This window comes from Haliotis rufescens, unplaced genomic scaffold (genome assembly GCF_023055435.1).
Source record: "Haliotis rufescens isolate VD_foot unplaced genomic scaffold, xgHalRufe1.0.p SCAF_87, whole genome shotgun sequence".
NCBI lineage: Eukaryota > Metazoa > Mollusca > Gastropoda > Lepetellida > Haliotidae > Haliotis > Haliotis rufescens.
The window spans coordinates 1,133,804-1,159,307 of NW_025964380.1; the positions used below are offsets into that span (position 1 = coordinate 1,133,804).

The 25,504-nt window shown below is 44.2% G+C and overlaps 2 protein-coding genes across 3 annotated transcripts in view; one reads left to right on the forward strand and one right to left on the reverse strand.

The window, feature by feature from the left end:
• Nucleotides 1-244: 244 nt before the first annotated feature.
• On the reverse strand, nucleotides 245-24,952 carry LOC124144082 (ankyrin repeat and SAM domain-containing protein 3-like). 2 transcript variants are annotated; one of them, XM_046513327.2, is made up of 13 exons: nucleotides 24,834-24,952; nucleotides 21,511-21,715; nucleotides 18,627-18,825; nucleotides 17,102-17,223; nucleotides 15,715-15,796; nucleotides 15,176-15,308; nucleotides 13,359-13,448; nucleotides 12,035-12,094; nucleotides 10,747-10,884; nucleotides 7,694-8,582; nucleotides 6,043-6,184; nucleotides 3,007-3,170; nucleotides 245-1,845 (listed from the first exon to the last, which is right to left on the reverse strand). In XM_046513327.2, the coding sequence occupies exons 2-13, from the start codon at nucleotides 21,702-21,704 to the stop codon at nucleotides 1,551-1,553; spliced, it is 2,508 nt and encodes an 835-aa protein (XP_046369283.2). In that variant the 5' UTR covers nucleotides 21,705-21,715; nucleotides 24,834-24,952; the 3' UTR covers nucleotides 245-1,550. The 2 variants fall into 2 exon arrangements, with proteins under 2 accessions (XP_046369283.2, XP_048246170.1); XM_048390213.1 differs by lacking the exons at nucleotides 18,627-18,825; nucleotides 21,511-21,715; nucleotides 24,834-24,952 and adding an exon at nucleotides 18,525-18,586.
• Nucleotides 24,953-25,249: 297 nt separating this feature from the next.
• The window catches only part of LOC124144127 (dynein axonemal assembly factor 8-like), a 107,160-nt gene continuing 106,905 nt past the window's right edge, over nucleotides 25,250-25,504 (forward strand). Inside the window, exon 1 of the mRNA XM_046513382.2 lies at nucleotides 25,250-25,384. Within this exon, the coding sequence (XP_046369338.2) occupies nucleotides 25,363-25,384 (22 nt within the window). The 5' untranslated portion in view covers nucleotides 25,250-25,362. The remainder of the gene's footprint in view (nucleotides 25,385-25,504) is intronic.

Below are 25,504 nucleotides of genomic sequence, written 5' to 3' on the forward strand. Positions count from 1 at the left end.
AAAATTCATAATACATTATAACAAAATGTTCATTTTTCATCTCAACTGTAAATCGTCTCATCTCAGTTTCTCAGTGTAATAATTGTTTCTTCCTATTGTTATTTTTGTAATTTCTAAAAATTGTCTTCTCATCATACAGGCATCTTTCATTACACTTACATTAACTCTTTTTTTTTAAAACTTTCCTTTAAGTCCCCTAATCCCCTAAAGCTCTACCCCTTTCATTTCTACTACCTCTACTCCAGACCTTAATCTCTCCTTTAGGTGAGTTCATAATACCAGACAGGTAAATGCCGCGTGTTGTTTTAACTAATTGTAGGGGAACTGGGTTGTAGGGGAAATGGGATGTAGGGGTTTTGGGAGATAACCGCTGTACCATGATACCTTCTAATGAACCATATATCTTTAACCAGGTCTGTGGTTTAATGGTTAGATTCCCACACTACTATCAAGAGGTTGTGGGATCGATTCACGTTACCCATAATGAGTGAGTGAGTATGGTTTTACGCCGCTTTTAGCAATATTCCAGCAATATCACAGCGGAGGACACCAGAAATGGGCTTCACACATTGTACCCATGTCAGGAAATGAACCCGGGTCTTCGGCGTGACGAGCGAACGCTTTAACCACCAGGCTACCCGACCTCCCCTATGGTGGATGAAGTTTATGATATTCCAGAATAATTTATGGGCTTTGAAAACATAAGTTATAGCCTTCGTTATTTCTATAGTCTCTGAACAGCCCATTCTTTAAGGGTGGTAGTTCCATGAGCAGCTAGTACATTATCATTTACAAAATTCAGTGAAAAACATTTTTGTATCTTTTGAAAGAAAAAAGGAAAAACGATTTAATTTGCAAATAGTCAATTTGAGGGAGAATGGTTTTACATCACTTCCAGCAATATAAGAGCAATATCACGGAACAGAACCCAAGATATCGGCTTCAGACACTGAACCCTTTTAGGGAAACATACCCGGCTTTCAGTATGACGCGCAAATGCTTTAACCACCAGGCTTCCCCACCTCCCGGACTGAAAAGAATATTGTAACATATATTAAGAGATTAGAACTTGTTCAATTCTTCTGGGTCGATGTACTAACTTTCCCTTCAAACTGATAAGAGCATAGTCATAGGTCAGGAGCATACAGTTTGTAACAACTGAGGACGGAGCTCGAACATGCGTATTCCAACATACAATTTTACTTCTTCAAAATTAGACCATCATACTCTTAATCAAGTGCATCGCTATTTCATAATGTAAGAATGTCAAAAACAAGTGAAAAAAACATCAAGCCTCTATGATAAAACATTGATAATATTCAGGAAAATATATTTTTTCTCGGTCTATTCTAACAAAGCCGTTTATCTGAAAAGAACATGAGTTGCCCTTAATGTTCATCACTGACTAGATCTCTCACAAAAAACAATAACAAATAATCAAAACAGTTTCACAATGCAATCATTTTGAATGAGACAGCATACTAATATAAGTGTAAAATGAATAACATTTTGGTGTGATATGACTTGAAAACGAAATCCTATTTGATCTGCTACCCATAGCCTTGATCTACATTACACTTGATAGCTTTGTCCATCAAATGTTCATTGTTCACCAGGATCAGAGACACACACTGTTGGATATCCTTCACATAATGTTCTGTCTTTCGGATCAAAATCTCCAGAGACAGAGCTTTCACATCATTGGCTGGCCGTGTTTGTCTGTCATCAAATGAGAAGCCTTGTTTCATAACATCTGCCTGCCTGGAATGAGATCCATGATTTGATTGGTCGTCTGCTGAGCTTAGATAGGTTGACAGCCTCTCTTTGATTTCAGAATGGAAATGTCTGTAAAGGAGAACAATCAACTGAATCAATGTGAATCAAACCAAAGATTATATATTATCAAGCCTGAAATAACTCAAGAACTGTACAAGAAGATGGTGAGTGTACAAGTAGATGGTGGGTGTACAAGTAGATGGTGAGTGTACAATCTTGTTAATCCGACACAAATGATGGGAACCGATTTAATCAGTGCTATATAGCACCCGTTAATCCGACAGCCTTGCACTCTGACTCCGACACACCTAATTTGCAACGAATTGCTGAAATCAGTCTCGTTAATCCGACACAGTGATCAGCGTAGTCCGTGGTCATCTGCCTGCGAGTACACAGCCAGTGTTTTGATGTGAGACAAGTAGCTGCATATTTCAACGGCTGCAGAGATAAACTTGCTTAACAATAAACAATTACTGCTTTAAATAAACAAAACAGGATTAATTACATGCCTAGATTACCTCAATCTCATAAAATCGGATACAAGCTCTCGCTACCGCTGAGGACATCCCATTACAGGTCATGTCAGAACGACCTTTCACGAACTTTAACCGATGGAATTACTAACAGGAAGTCGACATTAGCCACTAAGAAAGCAGCTTTCTTAAGCATTGCGGCACCAGTTTCAAATTAGCAACTTCCATTCCAGACTATGCTTTCAAAATCAGACAATTTTGAATCAGTCATACAGTCCGTAACAGTAGTTAAACTTTAGTGGCTGCATGATTAGAAAACATATTCCGCTGACAATGTAACACAACAATATGAATATTTCATTTTTCATTTTCCTACGTGTTGGTATCGTTATCTATTGTAACAAATTTTGGCCAATTTTCGATCACAAACGTGCAACCAACAATGTCAGATTAACGGGACTTGACTGTTTTCAGAAGTCTATTTGTAATTTTGCAAATACATTCTCAATTATATTCCTTATATAATTAACATGTTTTTGATAAAAAGTTGTGGAAAAACAGCAACCCACCACTACAATGTTTTAAAACTTGCAGCATCTTTCTTGCATTTCGACTTGTTTTACATACAGTGGTGATGCCGTTCAGTTACAGTGGACAACTGGACCTGATATTAATTGATATAGTGTATCGTGACTGACAAAAACACTATATTAGGTCTAAAAGTCATCTGAATCAAACAACACAAAACATAGCCTACTTGAGCCTCTTAACAGTGTCTTTGATTTCAGCACATTTGTGTCTTGTATCCATGGTAACGTGCTGCACGCGCCCCCGTTCTTCCATCAGGCAGCTCTCTGTGACTGATCTCAACTGTTGTTCCTGTTGCACCTGGGCCTTCAACTTCTCCACGTTGGCATACACCTGAAATAGTTGTACAGAGTTACAACACAGCTCTCTGTGTGACGGAGAAGATGGTGAGTGCACAAGTAGATGGTAGTATACAAGTACATGGTGAGTGTACAGGGCAGTGGTGAGTGTACAAGGCAGTGGTGAGTGTACAGGGCAGTGGTGAGTGTACAGGGCAGGGGTGAGTGTACAGGGCAGGGGTGAGTGTACAGGGCAGTGGTGAGTGTACAGGGCAGTGGTGAGTGTACAGGGCAGTGGTGGGAGTACAGGGCAGTGGTGGGTGTACAGGGCAGTGGTGAGTGTACAGGGCAGTGGTGAGTGTACAGGGCAGTGGTGAGTACAGGGCAGTGGTGAGTGTACAGGGCAGTGGTGAGTGTACAGAGCAGTGGTGAGTGTGCAGGGCAGTGGTGAGTGTACAGGGCAGTGGTGAGTGTACAAGTAGATGGTGAGTGTACAGGGCAGTGGTGAGTGTACAGGGCAGTGGTGGGTGTACAGGGCAGTGGTGAGTGTACAGGGCAGTGGTGAGTGTACAAGTAGATGGTGAGTGTACAGGGCAGTGGTGAGTGTACAGGGCAGTGGTGAGTGTACAGGGCAGTGGTAAGTGTACAGGGCAGTGGTGAGTGTACAGGGCAGTGGTGAGTGTACAGGGCAGTGGTGGGTGTACAGGGCAGTGGTGAGTGTACAGGGCAGTGGTGAGCGCACAAGTAGATGGTGAGTGTACAGGGCAGTGGTGAGTGTACAGGGCAGTGGTGAGTGTACAAGTAGATGGTGAGTGTACAGGGCAGTGGTGAGTGTACAGGGCAGTGGTGAGTGTACAAGTAGATGGTGAGTGTACAGGGCAGTGGTGAGTGTACAGGGCAGGGGTGGGTGTACAGGGCAGTGGTGAGTGTACAGGGCAGTGGTGAGTGTACAAGTAGATGGTGAGTGTACAGGGCAGTGGTGAGTGTACAGGGCAGTGGTGAGTGTACAGGGCAGTGGTGAGTGTACAGGGCAGTGGTGAGTGTACAAGTAGATGGTGAGTGTACAGGGCAGTGGTGAGTGTACAGGGCAGTTGTGAGTGTACAGAGCAGTGGTGGGTGTACAGGGCAGTGGTGAGTGTACAGGGCAGTGGTGAGTGTACAGGGCAGTGGTGAGTGTACAAGTAGATGGTGAGTGTACAGGGCAGTGGTGAGTGTACAGGGCAGTGGTGAGTGTACAGGGCAGTGGTGAGTGTACAGGGCAGTGGTGAGTGTACAAGTAGATGGTGAGTGTACAGGGCAGTGGTGAGTGTACAGGGCAGTTGTGAGTGTACAGAGCAGTGGTGGGTGTACAGGGCAGTGGTGAGTGTACAGGGCAGTGGTGAGTGTACAGGGCAGTGGTGAGCGTACAGGGCAGTGGTGAGTGTACAGGGCAGTGGTGAGTGTACAGGGCAGTGGTGTGTGTACAGGGCAGTGGTGAGTGTATAGGGCAGTGGTGAGCGTACAAGTAGATGGTGAGTGTACAGGGCAGTGGTGAGAGTACAGGGCAGTGGTGAGTGTACAGGGCAGTGGTGAGTGTACAGAGCAGTGGTGGGTGTACAGGGCAGTGGTGGGTGTACAGGGCAGTGGTGGGTGTACAAGTAGATGGTGAGTGTACAGGGCAGTGGTGAGTGTACAAGTAGATGGTAGTATACAAGTACATGGTGAGTGTACAGGGCGGTGGTGAGCGTACGGGGCAGTGGTGAGTGTACAGGGCAGTGGTGGGTGTACAGGGCAGTGGTGGGTGTACAGGGCAGTGGTGGGTGTACAGGGCAGTGGTGGGTGTACAGGGCAGTGGTGAGTGTACAGGGCAGTGGTGAGAGTACAGGGCAGTGGTGAGTGTACAGGGCAGTGGTGGGTGTACAGGGCAGTGGTGGGTGTACAGGGCAGTGGTGAGTGTACAGGGCAGTGGTGAGAGTACAGGGCAGTGGTGAGTGTACAGGGTAGTGGTGAGTGTACAGGGCAGTGGTGGGTGTACAGGGCAGTGGTGGGTGTACAGAGCAGTGGTGGGTGTACAGGGCAGTGGTGAGTGTACAGGGTGGTGGTGAGTGTACAGGGCAGTGGTGGGTGTACAGGGCAGTGGTGGGTGTACAGAGCAGTGGTGGGTGTACAGGGCAGTGGTGGGCGTACAGGGCAGTGGTGAGCGTACAGAGCAGTGGTGGGCGTACAGGGCAGTGGTGAGTGCACAGGGCAGTGGTGGGTGCACAGGGCAGTGGTGGGTGTACAGGGCGGTGGTGAGTGTACAGGGCGGTGGTGAGTGTACAGGGCAGTGGTGAGTGTACAGGGCAGTGGTGAGCGTACAGGGCAGTGGTGGGTGTACAGGGCAGTGGTGAGTGTACAGGGCAGTGGTGAGTGTACAGGGCAGTGGTGAGCGTACAGGGCAGTGGTGAGTGTACAGGGCAGTGGTGGGTGTACAGGGCGGTGGTGAGTGTACAGGGCAGTGGTGAGCGTACAGGGCGGTGGTGAGCGTACAGGGCAGTGGGTGGTGAGTGTACAGGGCTGTGGGTGGTGAGTGTACAGGGCAGTGGAGAGTGTACAGGGCAGTGGTGAGTGTACAGGGCAGTGGTGAGTGTACAGGGTAGTGGTGAGGGTACAGGGCAGTGGAGAGTGTACAGGGCAGTGGTGAGTGTACAGGGCAGTGGTGAGTGTACAGGGCAGTGGTAAGTGTACAGAGTAGTGGTGAGGGTACAGGGCAGTGGTAAGTGTACAAGGCAGTGGTGAGTGTACATGGCAGTGGTGAGTGTACAAGGCAGTGGTGAGTGTACATGGCAGTGGTGAGTGTACAGGGCAGTGGTGAGTGTACAGGGCGGTGGTGAGTGTACAGGGCGGTGGTGAGCGTACAGGGCAGTGGTGAGTGTACAGGGCAGTGGTGAGTGGTGAGTGGTGAGTACCTGGTTGAGCTGTATGGCCAGCTCCTGCATCTCTCCCTCTAGCCGGTCAGCGTAACACTGCTCCAGGTTGGAGGATGCTAACGGGGCGCGACTGTGCCACCGAGCTATAGCATTTGTCATCTTCTTCCGAGGACCAAACAACCTGGGCCATTGCAAATGTCAGAATGACCATGTTATACTTCCCTCAAAGCAATAATATTTACAAATATCATCAATTCATTCATACACTACTTGACAAAAGAAAATCACCTACAATTCCTGTCAAAAGAATAACAACAAATGTGCTGAATAGCCTGAATTTGATTACAGTGAACAAGTTTTGCTGACACTCCATAAATCTGATTTCTGATGTTTTCATGGTACATCCTCTGCTACGAAGAAATCAAAGTTCATGTCATGACGTTAATCAATGGAAATGAGCGATTCAGCATTCTAGCTATATGATGGCTGTCTGTAAATAATCAAGTCTGGACCAGACAATCCAGTGAGTGACATCATGAACATCGATCTACACAATGGGTATTCGATGACAATCAACCCAATCCGACCACCCGATCCATTTAGTCATCAGTGATAATAACCAGTGAGCACAAAAATAAACATTTTGTGTTTTCACATGTTTGTGTTTGGAGGCAACATTTTAATAGACAAAAGGAGAGAGAGACAGTGTTCACAGTTTGACAGAATTGCTATATCACTGTATAATATAGAGAATCTCACCCGAGTGCCTTTTGATATCAAATATTGTTTTTCTGAGTGGTTGTTGTCAGCAAGATGCTAAACAATGCATTAGGGCTGGGAAGGGTAACTCGGGTACTCGGGTAGGGTGGGTAATGAGTAGTACTCGGGTACCCACAGGACTACCCGGACCCGTGGTTAGTCGCGTGATATTGTTTAAAGACAAAAATTATCTAGAACTATATGGTTACACTTTCACTAAAGTTCGCAGTTTTTTCTGACAACTACGCCCATTCCTTCTGACTTTTATATGTTTGAATAGAAATAAAACTTCAGTAAACTTCAGTGTATACACCAGATCGTTTTATACGTGTATATAAACACATTTTGCCAGGACTACGGTCAAACTTTTCTCAATCGTACAGTTTGTACCTATAGCAGGTATCCGGGTAGGATCAGTTAATAGGGGGTGGGTACCCGGGTAGTAAATTTGGACTCGTCCCAGCCCTACAATGCATATGGAATCCCGTTAATGCACATGTTTTTATACCCATTCTTGGGTAGTGAAATGCATGGGGCTTGCATAAAAGTCAACTTTTGCATGCAATGCATGCTTTTCTGTAGCAGTTGTGTTTTTGGGACTTGATTCCATACATGTACTACAATATTGAAAACCAAACTTTACTTGTTTGAAAAATATACTAAAATATTGGTGTCACAGGAACTTTTGTTGTTGAGTATATATCAACATGAGTTGATTAAAGTGGAAAGACTCCACGGCTAGACAATCCAGTGATCGATATTGTGAGCAACAATCCACTCCGTAAGCGTTCAAGGACACACACCTGACCACCCAATCCATTTGGTCGCCTCTTACAACCACCGTGGGTTTTTGGCGGTCGAATCTAACCCGGAATCTCCACGGGGATAAAATCACAGGGACAAAATGATTATTGAAGAAAACGCTACTCACTTGATGCCTATTTCTTTGAGATCATTATCCGTGAGTGAGAGGAACACTGGTAGGTCGACATCCTGCTCCTCGAACGTTGCCAGGTATTTCTGAAGTCCCAGTTGCTGCAGCAGAGTGTGTAAGTCCTGGGGGTCGCCAGGGAGGATGCACGCTGTCTCCGCCAGTGGCCGCCGTAACCCTGTCGGAGTGTCCCGTGGCTGTAGCGGGGGCAAATAGTCATAGGCAATACTGTTGCTGCGGCCATCTTGACTAGTGCATTGTGGTCTAAGTGCAAGGGGTGTGGGATCCTGTGGAAACTCGGAATCTTGCACAATTGCAGAATCTTTGTCACTGCCGTAGTCTCTCATCATGGAGGGAGAAGTCATCGGAGAGTAACTTGAGTCAGAATCGGATTCCTTCCCGATCTGTGATAGGGTTCGAGAAGTGAAGCTCGGACTAGAAATGTCACTAGAGTTTGAGATCTGAACATTCTCCATTTGAGATTCGATGTGAGGTGATTGAGGCACATTTTGTTCATGCCTGTCATGATTGGACGTATGAGACTTGGTTTTCTTTCCTGGGATCTGATCACGTGACTTTGACTTCCTGTCATGTGACTCTATAGTCCGGTCATGTGACACCGACTTTTTGTCATGTGACGTCATGTCACGTGTCTCTGATGCCCTGTCATGTGAAACAGACTTCCTGTCCTGTGTCTCGGTCATCCTGTCACGTGACTCCAACTTCCGGTCATGTGACCCTGACATCACAAGTTCGTCACTGTCACTACTACTCTCTCGGTGGAGTCCGAGGGCGGCCACGAGTCCGCCGCTAGAGCTGGAGCTGCTCTTGATGGTTATTGCACCAGTTTTGGAGAAGGCATTGCTGTCATCATCATACTCACACGACTCTGCAACACATAAGTCAGGCAATAGTTTAACATTCCAAACTTGTACTCCATGTAGGTGAGGTGAAATGGGGTTTAACGTCACGTCCAAGATTATTGCACTTATATAGCGACGTGCATGTACGCGTGTGTGTGTGGCTGCTTGTACTAGTCCGGACTGATGCCGATTTATAGTGCAAGCTCAGTGAGATACCATGCCGCTGTTTAACATGAATACCCCAATTAGACACAGTATACTGACTCCGAGCCGACCAGTCCTTGTTTTAGCCCCTTTATGCCAAACCCAGACAGGGTAACAACAAGTACCATCTTTTAACATCTTTTGGTATGACGCGGTCGGCAATCGAACCCCGGACCTTCCGCTCTCCGGGCGGATGCTCTACCACTAGACCACGGAGGCGGTCTGTACTCCATGTAATACACACTATAAGGATATCATATATCAATGTATTTCTGTAATTCAAAGTTTTCAGTAAATCTGGAAATTAATGCGTCTCCAAATTAATATGACTGCTGACCCCTAGCCAAAAATGCGCCACAATATCAATGCGACTCCCCCACCCCATCCCCAGTAGAATGATACATACCCTTACCTTAATCCAATCAAACAACAAATAACGCCGCTTATTAGTGCTGAGTAGGGCACTTCCGTAAAAACAATAAGCAGTTTATTCCTAAAAAGAACACACAGTTTATATGTTTACTCTGTTGACTAGCATTGATTGGTATGTGGAGGTGACAACAAGCTTGACACGAGTGGGTAGAACTCTTGACCCCAGCAGTGATAACTCACCGGATGCCCATTGTGTAACTCCTATTCTTTGGATGACATGGTTACATACTTGTTACAACTGCTGCTCAATAAACCGTGTTTGTGTTTATATTCAAATTGGTATTTCCGCTAAGTTAAATTACATCACCCTGACAGGCCTTACTTCACCCCACCCTGACCGACTTAAAATAACCACCCTGACAGGCCTTAAATAACCACCTTGACAGGCCTTACATAACCACCTTGACAGGCCTTAAATAACCACCCTGACAGGCCTAACATAACCATCCTGACAGGCCTTACATAACCACCTTGACAGGCCTTACATAACCACCCTTACAGGCCTTTCATAACCACCCTGACAGGCCTTACATAACCACCCTGACAGGCCTTAAATAACCACCCTGACAGGCCTTAAATAACCACCTTGACAGGCCTTAAATAACCACCCTGACAGGCCTTACATAACCACCTTGACAGGCATTACATAACCACCCTGACAGGCCTTAAATAACCACCCTGACAGGCCTTACATAACCACCCTGACAGGCCTTACATAACCACCCTGACAGGCCTTACATAACCACCCTGACAGGCCTTACATAACCACCCTGACAGGCCTTACATAACCACCCTGACAGGCCTTAAATAACCACCTTGACAGGCATTACATAACCACCCTGACAGGCCTTACATAACCACCTTGACAGGCCTTACATAACCACCCTGACAGGCCTTAAATAACCACCTTGACAGGCCTTACATAACCACCTTGACAAGCCTTACATAACCATCCTGACTGCCTTACATAACCATCCTGACAGGCCTTAAATAACCACCCTGACAGGCCTTACATAACCACCCTGACAGGCCTAACATAACCACCAGGACAGGCCTTACATAACCACCCTGACAGGCCTTACATAACCACCCTGACAGGCCTTACATAACCACCCTGACAGGCCTTAAATAACCACCCTGACAGGCCTAACTTAACCATCCTGACAGGCCTTAAATAACCACCCTGACAAGCCTAACTTAACCACCCTGACAGGCCTTAAATAACCACCCGGACAGGCCTTAAATAACCACCCTGACAGGCCTTACATAACCACCCTGACAGGCCTTAAATAACCACCCTGACAGGCCTTACACACCCACCCCCACCCCCCTCGACATGCCTTACTTCACCCCACCCTGACATTTCCCCCTCTCGACATGCCTTACATCACCCTCAACACCCACCCTGACTTCAATCCCCTCCCGACATGCCTTACATCACCCCTGACGAGCCTAAAATCACCTCCCTGACATGTCTGACTTCAACCCCCTTGACATGCCTTACTTCAACACCTCCCAGCCGACCCCACACTACCCCCCACACCCCTGCTTTACCTCGCCCCCCTGAGCTGTCCAACGTGTAGTCCTCCGGGTTGATGGGTGAGGTGACGTCCCTGTATGAGAGCTTGGTCTCCTCTGCCTGTGGTCCTTCTGCCTGTGGGAATGTCATGTAGCCTTTTGGCACACAGGAATCTGTCACAGCAGAGTGAGTGAGTGAGGGCAATATCACAGCAGTGTACAACCAGAGGTTGATAGAGTGAGCAATAATTCTGTATTTTGTTACGAAAACCTATTTTTTATCTGGCTTCTTTACAAGCTTAGGACCAGTTGGCAATATGTTTGTAATATATGACATTTGATCAAACTAATCCTTGGTGGGAAGAAAAGGTCTAAATAAAAGGTCTGGAAGGAGGTGAGGTGAGGTGAAATGGGGTTTAAGGTCGCGTCCAAGATTATTGCACTTATATAGCGACGTGTGTGTGTGTGTGTGTGTGTGTGCCTACTTGTACTAGTCCGGACTGATGCCGATTTATAGTGCTAGCACACTGAGATACCATGCCGCAGTTTAACATGAATACCCCACTCAGACACAGTATACTGACTCCGGGCCGACCAGTCCTTGTTTTAGCCCCTTAATGCCGAGCGCCAGACAGGGTAACAACAAGTCCCATCTTTTAATGTCTTTTGGTATGACGTGGGCAGGGATCGAACCCCTGACCTTCCGCTCTCCGGGCGGACGCTCTACCACTAGACCACGGAGGCGGTCAGGTCTGGAAGGATGAAACATCCACCTGACATTCAAAGTCACTCATCTCTCCACCACTAAAGCTGGTCAGCTGTACTTTTTACACTCAAGACACACATTATCAGTGTTAACAAACAGAAAAAGTAGGAGGATTGATTTGGATGAAAACAAGAAACTCCTCCTAGCGTCTTTTGATATGAAACATATAAACTTGTGCTGATATATTTGATATCAAAGGGGTGAGTGAGTGAGTTGGGTTTAACGCCGCTTTTAACAGTATTACAGTTATATCGTGGTGTGTCACCTTAATGTGGGAGGAAAGCCCGAAGTCGTGCAGGTCTTAGATCTTTACCACTTCGGTGAAACCCACGAGCACGGGTATGGTGCTGACAAACCTAGAAACATAATCTAGGCGAACCGGGTTTCGAATCCAAAATCATAGGTTTCTGGTGTGCCCAAGGGACGCAACTCTGCACAACGAATCGCGGCGCCTTAGACGACTGGGCCCCCCGTGCCCCCCGATGCAAGTATGAAAGTATCAAAGGACATTCAAGTGAGATTCTCTATGTACACCAGAGCAGCAGCAGGTGGACTTACTGGGGTGGCCTCTGTCTATGAGTCTGGCTATCGCCTTCGGCCCATCTGTTATACTCGGGTCTGCAAGGAGAAGTAACACACAGGTCTAGCATTTTTCACATTAACATCATACAAGCAATACGAAGACGTCATAAGACTTGACAAATAACACAAAAGTGTGGATACTCAGAAGCAAAGGTGAGATTGTTGCCCTTGTGCTCATTAAAGATGTCTGATCAATACGTACATCTAGAAAGACTCTCAACTATCAAGGCCCTTATTTTATTCCTAATTGTTAATTGAACTGTGCATGTCTGTGTGTGTGAATGTGTCTGTGTGTGCATTCATGTGCGCATGGGAGTGTGTGTGTAACGTCTCATACAAGATTTTTGCATTTATATATAACAATGTGCATGCACGTACGTGTGTGTGCACGAGTGTGTGTGCATGCCTGTGTGTGTGTGTGTGTATGTGCTTGTGCATGCATGTGCATGTGAGTGTGCATGCGCTTGCAAGTGTGTGTGAGTGTATTGTCTCATTCAAGATAATTGCACTGATATAGCGATGCCTATGCACGTGCGTGTGGGGCTGCTTGTACTAGTCCAGACTAATGACGATTTTATAGCCCACTGAGATACCATGCTGCAGTTTAACATGAATACCCCACTCAGACACAGTATACTGACTCCGAGCCGACCAGTCCTTGTTTTAGCCCCTTTATGCTGAGCGCCAGACAGGGTAACAACAAGTACCATCTTTAAACGTCTTTAGGTAAGACGTGGCTGGGGACTGAACCCCCAAACTTCCGCTCTCCGGGCAGATGCTCTACCACCGGACCACGGAGGTTGTGATCGTGGTCTGGAGATATAATACCGATGCTAGATTCTAAAACCTATTGCTAGCACTCTTGTTGGCATTTAGTGTTGTATATCTAGCAATGATTGAGGTGAAATTGGGTTTAACGTCGCGTCCAAGATTATTGCACTTATATAGCGACGTGCATGCACGTGTATGTGTGTGTGTGGCTGCTTGTACTAGTCCGGACTGATGCCGATTTATAGTGCTAGCTCACTGAGATACCATGCCGCAGTTTAACATGAATACCCCACTCAGACACAGTATACTGACTCCGAGCCGACCAGTCCTTGTTTTAGCCCCTTAATGCCGAGCGCCAGACAGGGTAACAACAAGTACAATCTTTTAACATCTTTTTGTATGACGCGGCCCGGGATCGAACCCCGGACCTTCCGCTCTCCGGGCGGACGCTCTACCACAAGACCACGGAGGTGGTCTATCTAGCAATGACAAAAGAAAGACAACAGAGAATGGTAGAACATGGGGTCACCTCTCAATTTGGTCTTGGAGTTTCTGAGTGTAGGGTGATGTCTGGGTCGTTGATAGGCTTCGTCCGAGGAGCTCAAGTCTCCGTCTAGATCTGACAAATCATCACTCAATACAACATACAATCACAATAGAATGTCAAACATATGGACACCTAACATATCAAATCCTGCTACAAGCTAGCATTAGCAAGAGTGACAGACGAAACAAAAATACAGCCAAGCAAAAGATAAACTGTTTCATTTACAACAGGTTTACAAACCAAAAGCAAAAGACAAAAGTTCGAAAATAGCCAGTTAACATTAACCAGCAACCATGGTACAGAGCTCCAGATAAGCTGCGTATCTGCGTAAAATACGCATCAGATATGCAGAAATATGCAGTAAAATAAAATCCAAGCGTATCTAATACGCAACGAACGTTACAGATACGCTACAAAAATAAAACTTGTGTGTATCATCAAAATATTGCGCAGTAACGCTGCGTATTTGATTAGCAAATCAGCAACTTATTTTGAAATTATAAACGGGCATTCCGTCAACCTTGCCAAATTCCACGATGACAGTTACATCATGATCATTTGCCATCACACTTTCTTGTGGAAGTATCGTGGTATTTTTGAGTCCTATAGAGCTCTCGAACCCACTCGACACCAGTTTGCAGGGACTAGATGAATAGGTTTTTTTAAATATTTAACTTAAATACGCACATGTGTAAAAACTAGTGGGTAACAGAAATTTGAATACCCAGATAGAATTACTGATACCCAATGATTTTAAAATGCATCGGTAAAATACCCACAACACCAAAAGCTTATCTGGAGCTCTGATGGTAACATTTGAGTTTCAGCATATGCTTCAAACATCAATGGCAAGGACCACAATATTTCAGAACATTTGCAAAAATACAAGCATAGACTTTCTGATGGGTCTCTGAAACTAGTGACCAGTCGAATTAAATCTCTGACTGCATAACCTGCTGTCACTCCTTGCCAAAACTATTCATGATTCAGCATCCCCAGCATCAAATGCTACACAAGAAGGCCTCAAGAGCCATTCATCATCACTCTCCCCTTTCCGTAACCTGCAAGAAGACTCGTCCCCCTATCTATGAATGTTATGTACGAAAATACAACAAACCAATCAGAATGCGCGTTTGATTTCAAGTTGTTCATCAAAGAATCCCTCAGAATTTTTTTTTGATTTCACATATGTCTTTCATCTAAAAATATACCCAAGATACAGTTAAATGTGTTCAATCATACTGTATAATTCTGCATGGCCAGATGTGCTTTAACTTGCATCTGAAATATATATAATATATGGGGAAATATATGTGAACCATTACGCAACGAGTTGACAATTGTTTTGGGTATGCCTGTTTGCGCTAAGACGGAACCCCGGTGCAAAAATGGCTATGAGAGGGGCACGAGTCGCTATTCGGCTTGTCCCGGAATAACACGAGTTGGTCACGAATGCTCAAGGACCACAGAGCCCCTTAATTCCGAACACTGCTAAAGTTGCCATTAAAATATCACAACATACTTAGGTCATCACCCTTAGCTCACCTGGCTCCGACCAAATAACACGAGTTGGTCATGAATGCTCAACGACCACAGAACCCCTTAATTCTGAACACTACTAAAGTTGCCATTAAAATATCACAACATACTGAGGTCATCATCCTTAGCTCACCTGGCTCCGACCAAATAACACGAGTTGGTCATGAATGCTCAACGACCACAGAGCCCCTTAATTCCGAACACTGCTAAAGTTGCCATTAAAATATCACAACATACTGAGGTCATAACCCTTAGCTCACCTGGCTCCGACCGAAGAGTAGATATGGGCATGACGTGGTTCTCGATCAGACTGACGATCTTCATATGCCCGTTGATGAGAGCTAAGGATCTCGCCATGTCACCATTAAATGCTCGTGCATTCACATCAACACCCTGCAGAGAAGTCAGTGAGGAAAGATGACAAATTATGGAGAAATTACTACACTAAGACTCACTTTATAGAAATTACAATGCAAAGATTCACATTATGTAAACAGGAGTCATCCAGAGATGACATAAAGATGACATTTTTTTCTTTACTAAACTGAGAGAGTGAGTGAGTTTGGTTTTATGCCGCTTTTAGCAATATTCCAGCAATATCACGGCGGGGGACACCAGAAATGGGCTTCACACATTGTACCAATGTTGGGATTCGAACCCGGGTCTTCGGTGTGACGAGCGAACTCTTTAACCACTAGGCTACCCGACCGCCCCTGAAAATACTGTCAAAGACTCACATTATGTAGAAAATACTGTACAAAGACTCACATTATGTAGAAAATAATGTACAAAGACTCACATTATGTAGAAAATACTGTACAATGATCTCATGTCCCTCTGCTGCAGCCTCCAGGAAGGGCGTCTTACCAGAACTAGGTTCTCTGAAAATACACAATCACTGCAGACTTGTATTCCCGACATGTCTGTCTATTAAGCATGTTAAGGAGAAAAAAAAATATTTGAGTTTGGCGACCATTTTAGGCCTGTAAAACAGTGACACTTACACAGCACTCATGTTGACCCAGGGTCTGGGAGACACTAGTCTATTTAATACACTGACACCTACACAGCACTCATGTTGGCCCAGGGTCTGGGAGACACGGGTCTATTTAATACAGTGACACCTTCACAGTATTCATTTTGGCCCAGGGTCTGGGAGACACGAGTCTATTTAATACAGTGACACCTTCACAGTATTCATTTTGGCCCAGGGTCTGGGAGACACCAGTCTATTTAATACAGTGACACCTACACAGCACTCATGTTGGCCCAGGGTCTGGGAGACACCAGTCTATTTGATACAGTGACATCTACACAGCACTCATGTTGACCCAGGGTCTGGGAGACAGACTAGTCTATTTAATACAGTGACACCTACACAGCACTCATGTTGGCCCAGGGTCTGGGAGACACTAGTCTATTTGATACAGTGATATCTACACAGCACTCATGTTGGCCCAGGGTCTGGGAGACACGAGTCTATTTAATACAGTGACACCTACACAGCACTCATGTTGGCCCAGGCTCTGGGAGACACGAGTCTATTTAATACAGTGACACCTGCACAGCGCTCATGTTGGCCCAGGGTCTGGGAGACAGACTAGTCTATTTAATACAGTGACACTTACACAGCGCTCATGTTGGCCCAGGGTCTGGGAGACACGAGTCTATTTAATACAGTGACACCTACACAGCACTCATGTTGGCCCAGGCTCTGGGAGACACTAGTCTATTTAATACAGTGACACCTGCACAGCGCTCATGTTGGCCCAGGGTCTGGGAGACACGAGTCTATTTAATACAGTGACACTTACACAGCGCTCATGTTGGCCCAGGGTCTGGGAGACACGAGTCTATTTAATACAGTGACACCTACACAGCACTCATGTTGGCCCAGGGTCTGGGAGACACGAGTCTATTTAATACAGTGACACTTACACAGCGCTCATGTTGGCCCAGGGTCTGGGAGACACGAGTCTATTTAATACAGTGACACCTACACAGCACTCATGTTGGCCCAGGGTCTGGGAGACACGAGTCTATTTAATACAGTGACACTTACACAGCGCTCATGTTGGCCCAGGGTCTGGGAGACACGAGTCTATTTAATACAGTGACACCTACACAGCACTCATGTTGGCCCAGGGTCTGGGAGACACGAGTCTATTTAATACAGTGACACTTACACAGCACTCATGTTGGCCCCATGCTCCAGGAGGAAGAGGACAAAGTTCTGGTGGCCGGCGTACGTAGCATGAAACAAAGCTGTCCACCCCTTCTTGTCCCACTCCTCCAGCTCCGCTCCATTCTGTCGGCAACATCACATTCTTATACTTAAACACTGCAGTAGAAACAGGCATTTACCAAGCATAACACAAACTTAGTGGCCTTGGCGAGCAAATTGAAAAAAGATATAGTTACTTTGGTCAAAATTGAGGTATTTTTAAAGTTCTCATTTTCCTAAATTAAGAGGTATTTCATCATTGCACTCAGTGCATTCTCAGGAAAATCCAAACATTCTGACAGAATGTTTGGATTTTCCTGAAAATGCACTGAGTTTGTGTTATCCTTGGTAAATGCCTTATTCATTATGATGCAATAATCTCAATGTATCATATGTATTTCACCTAGTCTGAAAATTGTGTAAAACATACCATTTGTTTACCCAGTTGCTAATAGTTACAGTAAGTTTCAACCCATGCTCTGGGAAGACCTGGCCCCGTACCCTGCAGAGAGTCCTGCCAACAAATGGTACGTACCCTGCAGAGATACCTGCCAACAAAAGGTACGTACCCTGCAGAGATACCTGCCAACAAAAGGTACGTACACTGCAGAGATACCTGCCAACAAATGGTACGTATACTGCAGAGATACCTGCCAACAAATGGTACGTATACTGCAGAGAGTCCTGCCAACAAAAGGTACGTACCCTGCAGAGATACCTGCCAACAAAAGGTACGTACCCTGCAGAGATACCTGCCAACAAAAGGTACGTACCCTGCAGAGATACCTGCCAACAAAAGGTACGTATACTGCAGAGATACCTGCCAACAAAAGGTACGTACACTGCAGAGAGTCCTGCCAACAAAAGGTACGTACCCTGCAGAGATACCTGCCAACAAAAGGTACGTACCCTGCAGAGATACCTGCCAACAAAAGGTACGTACACTGCAGAGATACCTGCCAACAAAAGGTACGTACACTGCAGAGAGTCCTGCCAACAAAAGGTACGTACCCTGCAGAGATACCTGCCAACAAAAGGTACGTACCCTGCAGAGATACCTGCCAACAAAAGGTACGTACACTGCAGAGATACCTGCCAACAAAAGGTACGTACACTGCAGAGATACCTGCCAACAAATGGTACGTATACTGCAGAGATACCTGCCAACAAATGGTACGTATACTGCAGAGATACCTGCCAACAAAAGGTACGTACCCTGCAGAGATACCTGCCAACAAAAGGTACGTACCCTGCAGAGATACCTGCCAACAAAAGGTACGTACCCTGCAGAGATACCTGCCAACAAAAGGTACGTACACTGCAGAGAGTCCTGCCCACATATAGTATACACCCTGCAGAGAGTCCTGCACATATATGGTACATACCCTGCAGAGAGTCCTGCCCACATACTGTACATACCCTGCAGAGTGTCCTGCCCACATACTGTACATACCCTGCAGAGTGTCCTGCCCACATATGATACGTACCCTGCAGAGTGTCCTGCCCACAGTCTCATTCCCACAACTGGCGGCCAGCATCAGCGGTGTCTGTCCCTTGTGGTTCTTCACATTCACATCACACCCCGAGTCTATCAGCAGGTTGACGATGTTGTCGTGGCCGATGTAGCAGGCATACATCAGAGGAGTCCAGCTCCCTCTGTTCTTCTTGTCAATCTCCACATCGCCCCTGAAACAGAAACCAGGGTGGCCATATTTACTATCATTGTAAAAGTAAAATTGTATATTAGTGTAATTATGTCACCCAGCGGTCATCAAATTCATTGCCATCTGCTTCAACCACCGGAAGGATTTGATAGGAGGGGATTTGAAAGTCCATCAGAAAAGACTCCTACCTTTGACCACGAAAAATCATACACGAACAATATTCTGGGCCACAAATGTTAAATTTCTTTCACACGCTGGCATCTAATCCGTGAAATCTTGAAATTGAATGGCCAAATCAGGTCATTCTTGTCAAAATAGACGGTTCGTCTGCAAGCCTAAAAAGGGGCTGTTCAGTCATGCTCTAGTTCCATTGCCATCAGGCTCATTCCCAGTGAGTGAGTGAGTGAGTGAGTGAGTGAGTAAGTTGGATTTAACGCCGCTTTTAACAGTATTACAGTTACATCACGGTGTGTCAGCCTAATGTGGGAGGAAAGCCCGAAGTGATGCAGGTCTCAGACGTTAACCACTTCGACCAAACCCACGAGCACGGGTATGGTGCTGACAAACCTAGAAACATAATCGAGGCGAACCGGGATTCGAACCCACAATCATAGGTTTCTGGCATTCCAAAGGGACGTAACTCTGCACAGCGAATCGTGGCGCCTTAGACGACTGGGCCACCTGTGCCCCCTTTCATTCCCAGTAAATCTAAGGGTTAATGTAGAACCACATCATAGACCGGGGTTGTCATCTTGCTCAGTGTAACTTGTCTGAGGCAAGGACAATGTAAACAACAATGTTGGCAGACACTGACAGTTGTGAGTAACCGTGATGTAGGTCAAGTTCTGCCACATCCAAGTTTTTGGGGTGGAGAGGCATTTATTTTGAATATTTTGTAAAATAGTGGGGGTAATAGCTAACTAACTAATACGATTTACACATGTACAATAAATAGTAGAATGTTAATGCATAAAGTTTGTTGGTGAAATATATTCATTTATAATTCTTAAAACTTTTTTTACAACCTGTCACCCCTACAATGGGAAATGGCATATTCGATTTCCAAGAAATGACTTGTTGCGCTGATTTCCAAGAAATTTCTTGGTCAGTCTTAACATTGGATTGCAGGTTGCGATGAATTTAAAACATGTATCTTTGAACAAAGTATGGACGGTTAAATTTAATATCTTTTTGTAAAACTATGTGTTTTGAACACTTATTTTGAACTAGTCGAGACCATGAGTAGTTTAATGTTGAACTTTAGTAATACCGTATTCGACATAATAAGCACCTAGGGCGCTCTCAAAATTAGAAATAGGGGGCTCTTACTAGAATATAATTTTGGTGAAAAACAACAGAGTTGAAAGATCGTTAATTTCGTGGTTTATTCTGACAGCCTGAAACAGATATATTTTTCCAGAATTTAATTTCCCATAATTATGGATGCATATAACACACGTATTATACACAAATAAATAAGTCTTGTGTACATTGATCAATCGGAAGGGGTGCTAATTGGGATTGTTCACTAGCAAATATATTCGGAAATATTGCCGTGGGCGCTTATAAGAGCGGGGTGCTTATTACGTCGAATACGGTACTTGTTTCATATATAACTAACTGTGACCCCTTTACAGAATGTTCAAAGATAACAAACTTTTGTACGTATTGTAAGAGAGCGCCGTTTTAAAAGAGCTGTTGTCATCATGGTAGAATGGAAATTAACTCCTTTGTTTTTTAAATTTGATGTAGTCACACTATAGAGTAGAGACCTCTGATCTTAATTTGGAACCGAATACTTTTATAAGAGGTTTGTCTCCTAAACATTTAAGGAAAAACAAGACTCTGACATGGAAAGACATATATCAAAATCATAATGTTCTCAATATCATAAACGTACATTTGAAGTGAACAACATTTAAGAAAACAAAGCTTCATAAGTGAGTGAGTGAGTGAGTATGGTTTTACGCCGCTTTTAGCAATATTCCAACAATATCACAGAAATGGGCTTCACACATTGTACCCAGGTCGGGAATCGAACTCAGGTCTTCGGTGTGACGAGCGAACGCTTTAACCATTTGGCTACCCAACCACCCTGCTTCATAAGAGAGTGAGTTGGGTTAACACTGCTTTGAACAGCATTTCAGTTATACCACCTTGGTGAAACCCACAAGCATGGGTATGACGAACCAAGATTTGAACCATCATAGGTTTCTGGCGTGCCCAAGGGACGCAACTCTGCACAACGAATGGCAGTGTCTTAGATAACTGGGCCACCCGTGCCTCCTGAACCGTGTGCGACATATGCTTGCAGTCGGAAAGCGCACGTTAAATCTCCAATATAAGTAAGTAAGCAAGCCTCCTGAAGCTTCATGAGTTAATCTGGTAATATTTTGTACTTTGTGTGGCATCTCCTACATCGACCTACACCCGTGAAGATCTGGGGTAGAATAGGTCTTCAGCAACCCATGCTTGCCATAAAAGGTGACTATGCTTGCCATAAGAGATGACGAACAGGATCGGGGAGTCAGGCTCACTGACTTGGTTGATGCATGTCATCGGTCCCAATTGCGTGGATCAATGCTCATGATATCAATCACTGGATTGCCTGGTCCAGACTCGATTATTTACAGACCGCCGTCATATAGCTGGAATATTGCTGAGTGCGGTGTTAAACAACAAACAAACAAAAGAAACATGGGTCTACCTGATAATGAGAGACCTGACATAGTCATAGTGCCCGATGCTGCAGGCTGTGTGGATGTCGTGCGGCACCGGCGTGAACACCTCCTTCTCCACCACTCCCCAGCCCTTCCAGAACGACAGACTCTTGTCCAGCAGCTCACTCTCCGATGCCTCGTCTGATGCTTCATACGCTTCATAGGCTTCGGCAGATGTCATGTCTCATGTGTCTGTAACCATGGTCACAAGAGAGTTCAGTTCATATACTCATCATGCTCATGCTGTCAGTTCACAAAGTTTGGCCTCATTGTGTTTGTCAGTTTTAGTGAATTGATCAACAAACAAAAGCAACAGAACAGCTAGCAAATCGAGCAAGAATTGAGCTAAGAGCTAAGATAGGAAAGGGAGAGCACTCCAGGGATTAGACAAGCTCCCCACACACAGCGCAGGGTTAGAAATTGGCACTAGTCCTATAGTCCTTGCCAAACTGCCCAATGGTAAAGGTATCATAAGGACTAGTAGAAAATTGCCATTTTTAAGGGTTTTGCTATATGTTATCATCATAAGGACTAGTGGACGAAAACTGTTAGTTTCTAACGCTGAGCTGCGATATCTTGTTGCAGAGCTCTCTGTACTATTGCTGCCACCAGTTAAAGCTCCCCACTGTGATAGGTGGCCTCAACCATGCTTGGAGTTGAACTTGCAGCCGACTGACCGTTATGTTTACAAACAAGTGATGACTGCTGTGACGCCGAATACTCTTACCCCTGCTAAATTATTTTCTTTCTTTGTCAATTTAATAAAGGTTTCATTACAACTATCATGGCAAGAATGTAAGGAGGAAGTTGGTTGATTTTCCGTTCGTCTGTAATCTCGAACCAATCTCATGAAACAAACAAAAAGGTAAATTCATCTGGGAAATATGGTCAGTCGTAAACCTTTTCAAAATTCACTATGACGGCATTCCCAAAGACATAAAAGTAAAAACATTACCACATTTGGGGTTAGAGGGCAAATTTCAAGATTCCTGTAATGGCTGCGCCCACAATGGTGGCAGCGATGTTACCGAGAGTGTAACGAAGGTGTCACGCCCTGCAAAGGAGCTTAGGGATTAGATAATAAAGGAGAGCACTCTAGGGATTATACAAGAAAGGGAAGTTAGTCAACATGTTAACAATCAACTGTGATCAGTAAACAGATACGGATGCATAGTTAAAGGTGTTTGGCTATTTCAGTGCCGCACTCAAATTACTGGGCCTTTGTCATATTGATCACTTAGTACTCCCTTGTATCATTAATGAGGTGAGGTGAGGTGAGGTGAGGTGAGGTGAAATGGGGTTTAACATCACGTCCAAGATTATTGCACTTATATAGCGATGTGCATGCACCTGTGCGTGTGTGTGTGGCTGCTTGTACTAGTCTGGACTGATGCCGATTTATAGTCTGTCTTACAGACCCTGATACAAATATATATCAAATACAGCCCATGAAAGTCTATAATGTTTGGCAAGTCTAGATCACTGCAGTATCATGAAGAGAGTCACAGGGCTCCTTTTTATTATATTTTTATTAAGATAACTGAACAACTTTTTTTTTATGTATGATATGTTCATTTCAGAGACTAGATGTTAGTCTAGCCGATTTATAGTGCTAGCACACTGAGATACCATGCCGCAGTTTAACATGAGTACCCCACTCAGACACAGTATACTGACTCCGAGCCGTAATTTTAGCCCCTTAATGCTGAGCGCCAAACAGGGTAACAACAAGTACCATCTTTTAATGTCTTTAGGTATGACGCGGCCGGGGATTTGCCATAGGCTTGTAACATAATCATCAAGTAACGCCTTGTATATCTACAAAATGCAGCAACATCTTGTTTGCAGCAAATTTGGTTCACAATTCATTGTGATATGACATCAGAGGATCCAGATAAACCAATCAACGCTAGTGAGAGTTTACTGATGCCGCAATAATATAGAGCCCTCAACAATATATACTGGTCACCGACCCCTTATCACCATTTTTTTCATGTTATTTCTAACATATTCCATGTACAAAGTTGACTTAAGCAATAACTTTTTTTTGTGTGAAACTATGAGCAAATGTGGTTATTTCTGTCCATGGAAGAAGATTCAGTTGATTTCTGTTGTAACGCTATGATAGGGAATCAAAACAGTGGAAATAGAACTTTCCCGTCGACTTCTGTACCAGTTATCCCCATCGTCTTAACAGGATGTGCCACTTGATCATTCACACCACTTCAGTTCTACAAATTGCATTTTTCAGTATCTCGGGTATCGCACTTAATGTTTTTATTCATAAAAAAAGTAAGAAATGCTATTATCAATTTGTCGTCTGCAATCTGACAAAAAACTTGCTTATCCTCAACATTATGTCTATGGATTTCCCGATATATTCAGGCCATGCATTTTTGGAAATATAGCTCAAAAAGGTTTCAGAATTGTATTTTGGGGAAGAAATGAGAGACAGATAGAAAACAATGACAGAACTGAAAGTGCATCATCGTGTTGTTTGATGAATATATTCTCGTGAATTAGTCACTTGACACAGCCCGTGTGTCTTTTCCAAAGTTGTAATTGAGCAATGTGATTATGGAGTGTTTTTTAAATATTTCCTCACAAGAAGTCTGTTTTGTTCATCATTATCGGATTAATATTGATCTCTTCTAATGAAAACGAGCAAAAGTAAGATGCGATCACGTGCATGCTATAATGGGTAGTTGGCGATGATTGGTCCTCCGCGATAACTGGTCACTAGGCACAATATATAAATCTTTATATTGTGGCTCGTTATGTTTGACTGTCAAAAGCATGATATGCAGGATTTTAAGTAGCAGTATTCAATTTTTCTAAGTAGCCTTTAGCTACTTGGCTGCTTTAAAGAGCTGTCACTGCCACAAGAATTCATGAATTGACTATCACTCATGTCACACTGATGCCTCATGGTTCTACAATACTTTAGATTAGATGTGCTACTGTTACAGTATTAGAGCAAGTTACTATCAGATATTCTTTTCATATAGACGTACATGATAACATCACTCATTTACTCATTAGCTGACACGGAAATAACAGGATACTGGCACGCTTGACATTATCATTTCCATGATTGAAATAAAATTAGATGAAATGTTTGAAAAACCAAAGGTTGCTCGCCGCATAACAGTATTTCCGTCGACCTTCAAAATATAGGATTACATTAATTTTGAAACTGTCAGTGTCATCGTTTGTGCATCGGCGATTGTCATAACATAAATCTTAATCATCATAAAACAACGATATCCATAAGATGGCAGCATTATTGATGAACAAATACAATGCTTACCTTAATTTCCCGAATGCCACAACTGAAAATCCGAATTAATGCCACATGTGAAAGGCTTAGTAGAATGGAACCATTAATGACAACATAAGCGAGCACCTGTCGGCCATATTTACAACAAGTTGAATCTCGCGATAGATGCCGAGTACATATCGCAGATACACCTCGAATGCAACTGTTTCTATTTGTTACTAAAACACCGTGACGATTCTGATAGTATTGTTTTACTATGTTAACTACCGATGCACAGAGACAGAATACATCTTATGTTAAAAATATATTATACATTTAAGGTGAAGAATCTTTTATGACAATATCATTTATTTATTAAGAATATAAATGTTGATAGTTGTGAAGAAACTTGTTTAATTATTTCACGGGAACTACCGAATTCTTCCGGATACTCCCGAGCCCATGTCAAGCATCATGGCTGCAAAATATTTTCTAGTCGCTCAAACTTAGTGAGAACCGAAACTTAGCTTTGAGAAAGTGATAATTACTTTGTTTGTACAAGACGGATTCGGCTCTTAGGATGAGGATGACCAAAACCAAGGGTAAATTACGTTATATCCACTTTTTGATAACTTTTCGCTATTCCATTACCGGCGTTCCGAGATAGTTGACATAATTACCATGGAAGCAGGAGCATCTGCAGGAGGCCCTTGTTTGAGAGA

Coding starts and splice junctions, on each gene's coding strand:
- LOC124144082 (XM_046513327.2), bottom strand. CDS start 21,704: ATGACATCTGCCGAAGCCTATGAAGCGTATGAAGCATCAGACGAGGCA. Junction 6,185..7,693: donor CTCAAAGAAATAGGCATCAA/GTGAGTAGCGTT, acceptor GCAATGGCCCAG/GTTGTTTGGTCCTCGGAAGA. Junction 3,171..6,042: donor TGGCCATACAGCTCAACCAG/GTACTCACCACT, acceptor CAACTATTTCAG/GTGTATGCCAACGTGGAGAA.